Genomic DNA, 12,049 nt, shown 5'->3' on the forward strand with positions numbered 1-12,049 from the left:
GACCTTACGTCTATTTTAGAGAATGATTTAAAAAGACTATTTCTGATAGGACCAAAACTATTCAATACATACTTAGGGGCCATTTGGTTGGAAAATAAATTTTTCCTAGATTTTTTATTTCAAGATTAATTATTTCATCCTCAAGATAGATAAAAATAATACAATAATTTTAAAATTGTTTCATGCAATTTATTTCAATACAATATGAAATAAATTTATCCTTAAATAAATTTTGATATTAATTATCCATTACCTCTTGTACCAAACCAGGACTATTTTAAGACTACCTCAAACATAATAGACCATTTATATCTTTTTCTCTAAAAGGAAAAAAGGATTCACTGAGTGTACCAAAGTCGGTTAGGCGGTGAGGCATGATGCGTCTAAAGTGGACCATACTGTATATACCTTGAAGAATCCTGCGTGTACACTACAACTATTGGGTTCCTTTTCCTCTCTCTAAAGAAAAAGGAAAGTTAAAAAATTCCACCTACTGCTGCTACTCCTCCTCTTTCTCTCTGAAGTTTTTTATCGAGCATATCCATCTACTTATTACAACAATTTTTTGTGTATTTATTTAGCATTTAGGATATAATTTTGGACCTAAGCGTTGTTTAATGACAAATTATGTGGAGGATTTATGGTCTTTACTGAATTTTAACTTCAGGTATTCCATTATTATTATTATTATTATTATTATTATTATTTTAATTTCTGTTTATCTTACTGTTAGTCTAGATTTATTGTGCAGTTTAAGTCTCTAGTTTTTTTTTTTCTTTTTTGGTAACCGTAGTGTTTGAACCAATTTTGCCCACTATTAAATCCATGATATACCTGCCACCTGCCACTTCAAGGTGTTTACTAGGCAACACGGCCTTGGGTGCATTAAATCTGTAGTTGTATATCTAAGATTTTGATAGTTCCGGATCTTAAGGGTTTTGCGCTGCATTTTGCTTCTGCTTATTTGGTACTTGGCATTTTTTGATAGGGGAAAGAAAAACTACTATTGAAAACTTGGATATATGCAAACGCGAAAGTAGGATTTCTAGCACATAGGGCACCACTAAAAAAAAAAAGGAGGAAAAAACGTAGTCCTAGTCGTCTAGGTAAATGACTTAACATCCAGCCAAGTGCCAACTGATAATATTATACTACTAGATTTAGAAAATATATTCATAATATATGTAGTTTTACGGAGAGACCACGGGTTCATGTGCCCCATATATATATATATATGCATTTATTCTAGCCGATAAGGATCTGAATTAGAGATTGTTGGATGATCAGCCCATATACTTGCTTATTGTCATTTCTTTTATAAAAATGAGTATTTCTTTCCCTATAGAAGAAAGACCTATAATTTATTTTAGTTATTAATAGCAAAAGAAATATTGATATAAGTTATATACACTTGAGCTCTTTATTGATAAAAACTAAAAGCTATATATAATTGGTTGGTTGTAGCTGCTATTTAAGTAGCTAGATGTATACACATTATCTATAATCTCAGTGTATAATAGTTAAATCAAGAAATAATGTTTTTGATTAATTTTCGCTTGTTAAGGTATAGTTTACTTTGAATGTAAGCCCCTTTTTTCATGGAAAGAATGTTAGTTGGAATAGAGGAAAACAAAATTAGGTGGATTTTACTGCGTTGCCTCCATCTTCATGGCGACACTTGAGTTTACTAGAAAAGATATTTTCTTCTTGTCACAGATAAAAGACAGGAGTTTGAGGTGAAATAGTTTCCTTCTTGTCCACCACTAAGTTCATGATCTAACATCTTGATTAGGAGAGTTTTATGGGTTAAATGAACTAGACGATTCTGTCATGTGATGAACTGACTAGGTTATCTGTGAAGATGGAAAGCTTGTGATTCTAGAAATTGGAGGGAAAGAGTTGCTGAATCATACTATGGCTGACTGTCACTTTATATGTTCTGTTCTAAAAATTTTACTTGTGTGATAGAGGTTCCAGGTTAGACATAGTCTAGGGAAATGAGTGGACCCATTCTTCTATTTCTTCTCTAAATTGGCAAATGATAATGTGATCACAATGAAAGCAATTGTGAGGCATTTGAAGATATTTCAGTTTGCCTTTGTTATCATGGCATTTAGAGCGTGCAGTTTATGAGTTATGACATGGGTATGAGATTCTGCATTTGTTTAGTAGTGAATTTCACTCATTTTGCTAGATTATTAGCTGTAATCTTTGCCAGTACTCATATGAAGGTTGCTTTTTTTCACGATATGCAGAGACATCTTGACCATTGGTTTGTTTATGTTTCTTGAAAGAGAAAATGTTGCATTCAGAACTTCCCGATTAACAGATGAAGAATGTTATGCTCCTATTAGATTGTTCTATCTCTGTCTCTTACAAATAAGATAAGAAGCCATTTATTTTAGGTATATCTAGACCACAAAGGTAGAGTTAAGGTCTGATTACATCCTAGCCTCCCTAGACTCCACTTGTGGGATTACACTGGGTATGTTGTTGTTTTTGGATATGTACAACACAATATCTGAGGCAATTTTGGATTGTATAGTGTCGTCTTAAATCTCTTAATTAGCCCTTTGACTGAAATTGTTACAGGTACTCATAATGTTCATGTGATCTGCTCAACTGGTGTAGCATCAGCAGCTTAAAGGTACTGATTGTGTGTCTCCATGTTGCCAGAGGGTTAGTGGACGGATGGCTTATGCAAAGGCTGCCTCTCGTCTCAAGGGTACAGTACTGTACTTGTATGCTAGATTTATCTTATTAGAGATCTGGGAAGAAAATTGTGGACTTCCTATGTGCCATCAGTTGTAAATGTACTCTATTTTCTTTGCGGCTTTCTGCTTTGTCTCCTAAAGAATGACATCCAAACTATTCAAATGTTAGCCGACATAATATAGCTGTCAGTTGTGGAGAAGGTTGTACAAATTTTTGGTTGCATATTCTCATTACTTCCTGATAGTGGCTATTATGTTATTTTTTCCTGAATGAATATGAGCAAGTTGCCTTGCAATAATTGATTTTTCCTTGTGCTTTCTTAGAATCACTGTTACATCTGTACTATGCTAAAAAATCTGTAAAGATTCAAAGCTAGTATTTGCTCAAATTAATTTCATGAAATTACCACTTCACGGATGCAATTTGATATTCCACTCCTGCTTATGCGTGTGAACGTGTATCGTATCCAGGTCTCTGCTTGTCTATATATACTGAAAGGTGACTTGCATCTGATTGCAGGTTCATTGATCCATCAGCTGCTAGTAATTGCTCTCTGTCTGGCCAGCTATCAGAATGTAGTGGCTCTGCATGTGCCGCATGAGCCAACCCAAACTTCCTCCACATCTGAACAGGCCAGCCCTCCCAAAAGTGGAATCTTTGAACCAATTGAGATATCACCTGCTGTCATCCCTCATTATCCTTCCCCGGAGAAATCATTGCCGCCAATGTATCCTTCCTTACCGAAGGCATATGACCCTGTCTTGACTGGAAGATGCCCTGTAAATTTCTCTGTCATTTCAAGCATCACAGAAAAAACAGCATCAGATTGTACGCAATCTTTGTCAACGGTAGTAGGAAATGTAATATGCTGCCCACAATTCAATAGCTTACTCCACATATTTCAGGGATTTTACAGCAATCGCTCTGATACTTTAGTTTTACAAAGTGCGGTAGCGGATGATTGTTTTAGAGATATCATCAGTATATTAGCTAGTAAAGGAGCAAATAGCTCCATTTCTGGTCTGTGCTCTGTGAAGTCATCAAATCTAACTGGTGGGTCTTGCCCTGTGAAGGACATTGGTACTTTTGAAAAAATAGTGAATACAAGCAAGTTGTTGGAGTCCTGTAGCACAGTTGATTCTCTTAAAGAATGTTGTAGGCCTGTCTGCCAGCCTGCAATTTCTGAGGCTGCACTTCAAATTTCAGGGATAAAGATGACTCTTGGTGATAAGAATATAATCGGAGTACCTAGTGAAATTGATACACTTAATGATTGTAAAGGAGTGGTCTATTCATGGATTGCAAGAAAACTGCAATTTGAGGATGCCAGTTCTACATTTCGGTTATTGTCTTCCTGCAAAGTTAATAAAGGTTGGTTTTTGACGCATCTAGCGCTCAGTGTGTTTGTGAGTTTTTTATTATTCTCAAAGAACTATGTTTCTCATTTTTTTCTATGTGGCTCGATACTAGAGTTCCTGAAAATTATTGTGACCGCACTAACCTCTTATATGTTTTTGTCCACACGAGGGCCGAGGGTTGCTTTTTTCCAAGAAATTCTTAATTTGTTGTATCATCTTACATGTTATGCCTACCAACAGATAATGTAAATTGCGTTTAGTTTTTGTTTCAGAAAACGCTTTACTTCACAAATTAGCTCATTTTAACTTCAACGTTGCATTTTATCAGTTGAGGATATAATCTTCAGGGTGTTCAGGTTATCGTGCCCCTATAGCGTGCTTGCTACCACCCACCAGGGCAGGGCAGGTACTCAGGTACCGGGTAACTCTGTCCCTCATGGCGTGGACATATGTGGACATATAGAAAGTAATCACCTATTGGGGATCAAATCTTCCATGTTCATACTGATCCTGGTTAAGATGTTGCTTTAGGAGCCTCTAGGACTTATTGAGGGCTCAAGAGTGATCTTTGTCTTAGCAAGATGTGGGATCTTCTTGTGACTTGTTAGAGAATTGCCTTCTCCCGTTCCTATATGAACTGAAATTGTGGCTTGAAAATCACAATGACTGATAAAACAAATATAGATTTTCGTATTAACGGCCAAAATGCGTCAAGGTGAAGATTACTGAATGTCTGAATTTATTTTTAATTCCTATGGCTTGTATTATAGTAAAAGGCTCTTGATACAATCTGATCCTATAATAACTTTTGAAAAAAAATAGTTTTTCTTATGCACTTGGCTTCCAAGTTTAACGGCACGTCTTTAAATTGCTGACATCTGAGATTCAGAAGTTGGGAGTTACCATTAAATTGTGTGAAGTACTGGTGGAAGTGTAGATATCTTCTTCTGCATTGTAAGGCGGCTAATCGGTTATGAAGGGTGGCCTTAAATATGTTTAGGACGCAACCGGTCATGTCGGGTACAGTGAAGGAGGCTTTGCAAAGTTGGACCCTTAAAAGGGGAAAGAAAGCCCGAGAGCATGGAGCGTTGCCCTCTTGGCTGTCATATAGGTCATTTTTGGAGAGAAAGTAATAGGAGGGCTTTTGAATGGATGAAACTTGATTTCATAAAATTGAAGAGTACTGTTTTGTACCTAGTTTACTTTTGGTGTACTGGCGAGGTTCCAATTTGTAGAGCATTGGACCTCTTCTGTTGAGAGCCATATTTTGGCGTAGGTTCTCTCCTTTTTTTTAGTGTATGTATACAGGGTTTCCCCCAAATGTTAATAAAACTATTTACCTTATTAAAAGAAAAAAAGAATTCAGGAGTTTCCCAGTCTTTTTGGAATTGCACTTTGTTTTGGATTTCTATCTTCTATTTTCCACAAGTTGGTCCTATTTTGCTGGACATTTTTCTTTGATGAGAAATCATCGAGGTCCCTCTGCCAACCAGTACTAGTCTACTATTGACTTGGCACACAAGTTAAGAAACATTAAGTAATAGGGATAATTTTATTATATCACCCTTTGAATATAATTAATTCAATGCTTTGATCAATTAATACCTAAGGGTAAAATGGGTAGAAAGGGGTACATTATCCCTCGGTTTTCCAAACCGTACAAAAGTATTGCTGGACATCTGTTTTTAGTAATATGGACAAGTGTTGTTGGACATCTATTTTTAGTAATATGGAAAAGTATTGTTGGATAGAGAGAGTAGTTCTTAGAATTAAGCACAAGCAATTTGAAGTACAGAAGTGATTATTTTGTCGCTATCTAGTGGTTCTTGTTCTTATATTACGTCTTTCTCTGGATTGTTTTTGTCTTGAGCCGGGGGTCTATCGGAAACCACCTCTTTACCTCACCTTTGGGGTAGAGGTACGGACAACGTACAGTCTACCCTCCCCAACACTCTACCCTCCCCAGACCCACTTTGTGGGAATACACTGGGTGTGTTGTTGTAAGTAATTACTTGGATTAGAGTTGTACCAGTCCATTTAATATGGTATTATGCTTGAGATTAGATAAAAGAAGTTATCTACTGGTTGGATAGTTTCATGTCTTCCTTATGCCACTTGAGAAGAATAATCAGTTAGCAATATTATCCACGTTTATATAAGTTTGGTAACTTGGGTGTTTTTCTAAAGCTAGTGTACCTGTGTACCATACCTTCTACACAAAAACTATAACAAGCATGTTCCAGACCAGAACTAGTTATGGTCGGCTCAGTCACGTCACACCAGTGGAGTGTTACCTACCTTCTAGCATATATCAGCTGTGATTATGGGCATATTTATAAGCAGTTGTCATCTGGGTTGCAGTGTGTCCCCTGGAATTCCAGCAACCATTAGAAGTGATCAATGCGTGCAGAAATTTAGCCGCTCCAAGTCCGTCATGTTGTATCTCATTAAATGCTTATATTGCTGGGATACAGAAGCAGATGTTGATTACAAATCGACAAGCAATTATATGTGCTGCGGCATTTGGTTTTATGTTACAGAAGGCTGGTGTCATGACAAATATTTATGAGCTTTGTGATGTTGACTTGAAAGACTTCAGTCTCCAGGGTGATGGTTCATTTTTAACTTTGTTTTTCAATGTCCTGTTGATTTCTATTGTTTTTATCTGATGTTTGCTTTCTTTGTGATTGGCATCTGTTTGCAATGGAGCAGGATATGGGCAAGAAGGAGGTAGTGATTCTGTGTCATTTTGTAGTTTTTTCGTTCTCTGATTTGCAGTTAAGAAATATTGGTCTGCTTCTTCCCTTTTTAGCATAAAATATCCAATTGAATAGATTTTCATACATGGGTATTTAGAAAATAAGTTATGGCCCCAGAAACTCTGAGCTGGTTATGCTATCATACATTGATGTGGTTACAACCAGTGCATTGCTTCTAAAGAACTTAGAACTGTTAGATTTAAATTGAGAAATTGCAGTTTTGTTACTGTTGTGGGGCTCCCCTTCTCCATCTGCCATAATATTACAATAAAAATTTTACTCTCCGTCTGTTTGTCATGCCCACTATCGTTATTACCTCTTCCCACAGCACTGCAACGTTTTTTCCCCACACATTGGACTGTAAGTTGAGCTGAGTTTCCTTTTCCGTTTTCTCGTGAAACTGAATCTAAACTATCACACCTTAGCAATGAGAATATGAATGATTGCTCTATTGTATCTACAAGTACCATGATGCTTTAGAATAGGCTCCCCACAATACGTTAGTGGTCATCATAAGCAGGGGCACATCAAAGATTTCTAGATAATGAGTGCACCATTACTGAGAGGTGGATTTAATTTATATTTGACGTGTTCAGCCTTGAACTTGTAACACTTCTGAAATTATATGTTCATTTTCTTTTTGCAATTTTAGTGATTTTTAACATATATACCTATACCCTATGTCAAAGATGTTGGGCTTGACTGTATGATGCATACGTCACTTCTACAGTCCTACTAGTTTTAATATAGACATTTGGTTTAGTTTTATAAAATTTTGCTGTGACTTAGGAGAATAGGGATTTCAATGTGTCAGACGTGGGGACTTCGAAAGGAAATCAAATAAAGAATGAAAAGAGAAGAAAGGTACTTAATTTGAACATGAGGGGACACGAGACATGCCTACGAGCTTGGAGATTTGAATCCATGAGTTCAATTCCAGAAAAGAAAGGAAAAGATGACAAGAAAATGTGAGAGACCCTAACTTTACTTGTAGAGCATCACCCAATAATCAAGCTACGGAAATTCGACATTTCATCTCCAAATATTAGTTTGAGACGAGTTCAGAACCTAAATAATGAGGAAAAAATAAGAAGTGACCGAAATAGCAAAGGTATTTAAAGCGATGCATAAATAGATATAGCACACTACATAAATAGTTAACAACCTCATGCCAATCATCATTCCAAAAACAAGTTTTTCTCCCATTGTTGTTCACTTTGATCCTGGAGAAACTTTTCAGCTCATTCCATAGGATTCTTATGGATCTCCATAAATTAACTCCATATGGAGTTGTAACTTCTTTAGTCATCCATCCAACCATCTTCCTCTTCATACTTGGCTTCTATCACTTTCCCCCATAAAGTTTGTTTGTCATTAGCATATTTTCACAACCATTTCATTCGGAGTGCTTTGCTTCCCCAAACCCCCTAGCCTTTTGTCACAGATAAGAAACTTCCACTTGATTGGGGGAAGAAGTTATTATTATAAAGCGAAATAAATTATTCTACTTTATAAAGTGGAATAATTTATTCCGCTTTATACCCATTTTCTCTGTCAATACAGTTTAACGTTTGCCATTTGAAAAAAGTTGATAAAGCAGAACAAAGAACTCCGCTAAGCTTAGTTTGGTTACACTTTAGAAAGGTAACTTATTTGTGTATCTTTTTGGTTTGCATGGCTCATTTAAGTTATGGATTTTATCCTATGGGACTCTTTTATACCACCCTCCATATAGTATGGTAATCCTACTAATTTAGAACAAATGGTGGGATAAAATATTTTCGAGCTTAGTTAATACCTCATACCAAACATGGGATAAAGTTAATTCCAAACTTTATCTTGGGATTATTTTCCTTATCCGATGTATCAAACAACCCTTAAATACCATAGTTATTTCAGTCACTTTTTAGTTTTTCTTCATTATTTAGGTTTTAGGTTCTAGATTCCTTTCGGACTAATATTTGGAGATGAAATATCGAATTTTAGTAGCTTGAATTTCAAATTTCGGCATGCTTTCCTTTCCAAAAATTAAGTTATTTTTTCATTACAAATTTCGGCATGCTTTCCTTTCCAGAAATCAAGTTCTTTTTTATTCTCAGTAGGACGACTTAATTTAAGAACGACTCAATTCAAGCTACTGAAAATTTTTCTTCTGATGCTACATTCTGAAAGAAAAGATGTTGATTTGGAACAAAAATTATGGAAGGAAAACCTTTTGAAATCGTGAAGAAATTGTTTTCGGAAATCGTGGAGCAGAAAATCTAGCCAACTTCACCTGATTTTGACAAGAATGATTTTTAGGTAATTAGTTGATTGATACTGTCGCTAGATAATAAGTTTGATAATTTACCTGCAATGACACTACAAGTTGAGTGGCATTCTGTGTAATTCAACATATTGGTAAGAGCATGAAACGTGATGTGTTCCTTAAAATTTTTTGGGTGAAGGACATCAAAGAAAAGTTGATTAATCCTGACAGAAACAGCACCAGTGCCAACTACTCTGATAAAGTTCAGCCTATTCTTTAGTAGGTTGTCACTGATTTTTTACTTGGCAATTTCAATACTCCCTGATTCGCCTTATTAACCAGTCAGCTACTTCCTAGTCAAGAAGTATGTTGAATTTGGGTTAATCCTACTTCAATCTTCCAGCATTTCGTACAGTCTACTCATGAGAAGTGATTATTTGAAAGGTTATCCTCTAGGTTAGGTATAGGTGAAATGTTATGCATACAGCTGCAGTTGTTAGTGAGCAAACTGAAGTTCATCACCGTGTTTGGGCTGAAAACCTAAATTCAACTGCATGTTTCATACTAGTATCAGTATGTTGTCAATGTTGCTTTTCACCAGTTACAGTTGGATGCTAGTATTTAGTGTGGGACACGTTTCAGGTTTTCTTGGGTTAGGTTCTACTGATTAAGTAGTTCAAATTAATTTGCAGGGTGCTTGCTTCGAAGTTATCCGGCAGATCTGGTTTATGACAACATAACAGGTTTCAGCTTTACTTGTGACTTAAATGATAATATTGCTGCTCCATGGCCTTCATCATCGACAATCACATCCTTGTCTCTTTGTGCTCCTGGTAATTTGAGTGGACTTGACATTAATTCGAACACTGTCAAAATGGAGCTACTTTTGACATATAGCTCTACTATATATTGTCTTTGTTTTCATTTACTAAATATCTTGATGGATCGCTTAAATTTTCAGAGATGTCTTTGCCGGCACTACCGACATCAGAGACATTGGGAAATTATAGTGAGCATCTTTTATTTCCAACCTTGTTTAGCTTATTCCTGTGATGCCATTGATTTGCTAAGTTCATACTAGTAGGTAGAATTATTTGCTTTCCTGCTTGAGCTAGAATTGCAGTTATCATCAGGGATGGTTGTTCAGTATTTCCAGAGTTTGGTTTTGGTAATTGGTAATTGAAAGTAGATGCAGAAGTTCAGTCTGATACGGTAAATCAAACTTTGGTATGGTAATTCTCGCTACGGTTATTTTGGGAATTTACCTTAACTAGGCTGAATTCTATATATTTGAACTCTTCTTTTGTTTGCTTTTAAGTACATATTGTATAAATATCTTCGATAGCCATTAGAAAACACTTTCATGGTCATCCTCTCTGTTATTTACTTAGTTGTTTTTATGTCTATCAAAGATAATCAAACAAGTCAAAAATATGAATATAAAAAACAAAAAGTCAACTGCAATTGATAGCCGACACTATGCATATTCCGGGAAAAAAAAATTATATTATGCTTTTTCGTTTTGGATAATATCTGTACATGTATCAAAGCTCATGTTGGAGAAGAGCAACAAATATAATTCATATTAGCAGCATAATGCACATTAGTATTACCGTCCACATAATTATATTATCTCTTCAGTAGTTCAGTTCACTACAAAAAGAAAGGAGTGATTTCTGCATATCCACATAAGAGTGCTCCTATTCAGAATAAAAAGGAAGACCATTAATACCTCATCCAGAAAAAAGAATATGAAATGCATACAACAATTTCACAAATTTCCAAGAGCCAACAACTAACCAGTTTAAAGTGGTCTGTAGCAACTAAGTCTAAAATGAATCATTCAAATGTCAAATCATAACATATGTTATGGCTGGCCTTCATCAACATGTAGTCTTAAACAAGAAATTATGTTAATATTACAATCAAAATAATATTAAAAGTTTAAAACAATGTAGTCACCAACTGAAAAGTTCTCTTCATAATAAGACAATGCAGTCACCGTGTGGTCTCCAACTAATTCCATAAGTTCTCTTCAGAATCAATGTCCTTTTCATTTTCTAATGAACTTCAAGCTCTATACTAGACCTAACACCATACCAACAAAAAGGAAATCAACAATATATTCCCAAATAATGCTTCAACCTGCAGAGAGTGGAATCTTTTAATACAATTACAATTCATACAACAGAATCTGAATGATGTTTTAAACTTCGCATAAAGTCAGAAAGTAGTTCAGGCAACTTGCGATTAGAAATCAAGAATGAACGATCTCTTGTTGTGTCTGCCATGTCTAAAGAGAATTTAAGGTGTCATATGATTGAACTGTGCCTCGAATCAATCAAAAAGCCTAGTGATTTGGTTCATCCCGTTTCATTTATTTGGGCGGGTGGCTAAGGAATTTTTTTCTCCCGATATAAAAAGAAAACATAGTCATTTCAAGTTCAAATTGCATAAGGTCACCAAATTTTCTTCAACATTTGTAGAAGGCTCACTTCGATACCAATCTTGAAGACAAGCGAGAGCTTGCACCAATTTCGAGTCAATGAACTCTTATATGAACAAAGAATATGGTCCCCGGTGCTATATGCACATTGCGATGCGACACTAAAGATTGAAACTGCCAACACATCACGAGCCATCTCGGACAGAATCTCGCATTAACTTTCCACTTCAACAAGATATCAAAATCATTACTATCGAGCTCTTCATCACTAAAATACTTTTCCAACTTATACCACCCAACAAAGTGTCTTGTTTTTCCTCTTCATTTATGTTAAGAGCTAGATGTTTTTTGATCATTATGGTTTTTTAAGACTCTTCGAACATAGATTTCATAATAAGTTTATCTTCTATTTTTATCCTTTTTCCTCTCGATATACATCTTCAAGTGCGCCACCAACATACTCAATGTTGTTATGAGGATCTAAGATAAGAGGCAATAAAAAGCATTTTATTCATGTTTTCAG

General features: G+C 35.6%; 1 protein-coding gene across 3 annotated transcripts in view; it reads left to right on the plus strand.

The window, feature by feature from the left end:
- Nucleotides 1-315: 315 nt before the first annotated feature.
- Nucleotides 316-12,049, plus strand: part of LOC107847853 (uncharacterized GPI-anchored protein At1g61900) — a 25,880-nt gene continuing 14,146 nt past the window's right edge. Inside the window, exons 1-7 of one of the 3 annotated variants that reach the window (XM_016692417.2) lie at nucleotides 320-667; nucleotides 2,593-2,725; nucleotides 3,235-4,086; nucleotides 6,435-6,680; nucleotides 6,786-6,803; nucleotides 9,773-9,913; nucleotides 10,042-10,089. In XM_016692417.2, coding sequence (XP_016547903.1) covers nucleotides 2,692-2,725; nucleotides 3,235-4,086; nucleotides 6,435-6,680; nucleotides 6,786-6,803; nucleotides 9,773-9,913; nucleotides 10,042-10,089 — 1,339 coding nt within the window. In that variant the 5' untranslated portion in view covers nucleotides 320-667; nucleotides 2,593-2,691. Of the gene's footprint in view, nucleotides 668-2,592; nucleotides 2,726-3,234; nucleotides 4,087-6,434; nucleotides 6,681-6,785; nucleotides 6,804-9,772; nucleotides 9,914-10,041; nucleotides 10,090-12,049 lie in introns of all 3 variants that reach the window. The other 2 variants (XM_047408813.1, XM_016692426.2) reach the window with 2 other exon arrangements.

This window comes from Capsicum annuum, chromosome 1 (assembly GCF_002878395.1).
Source record: "Capsicum annuum cultivar UCD-10X-F1 chromosome 1, UCD10Xv1.1, whole genome shotgun sequence".
Taxonomy (NCBI): domain Eukaryota; kingdom Viridiplantae; phylum Streptophyta; class Magnoliopsida; order Solanales; family Solanaceae; genus Capsicum; species Capsicum annuum.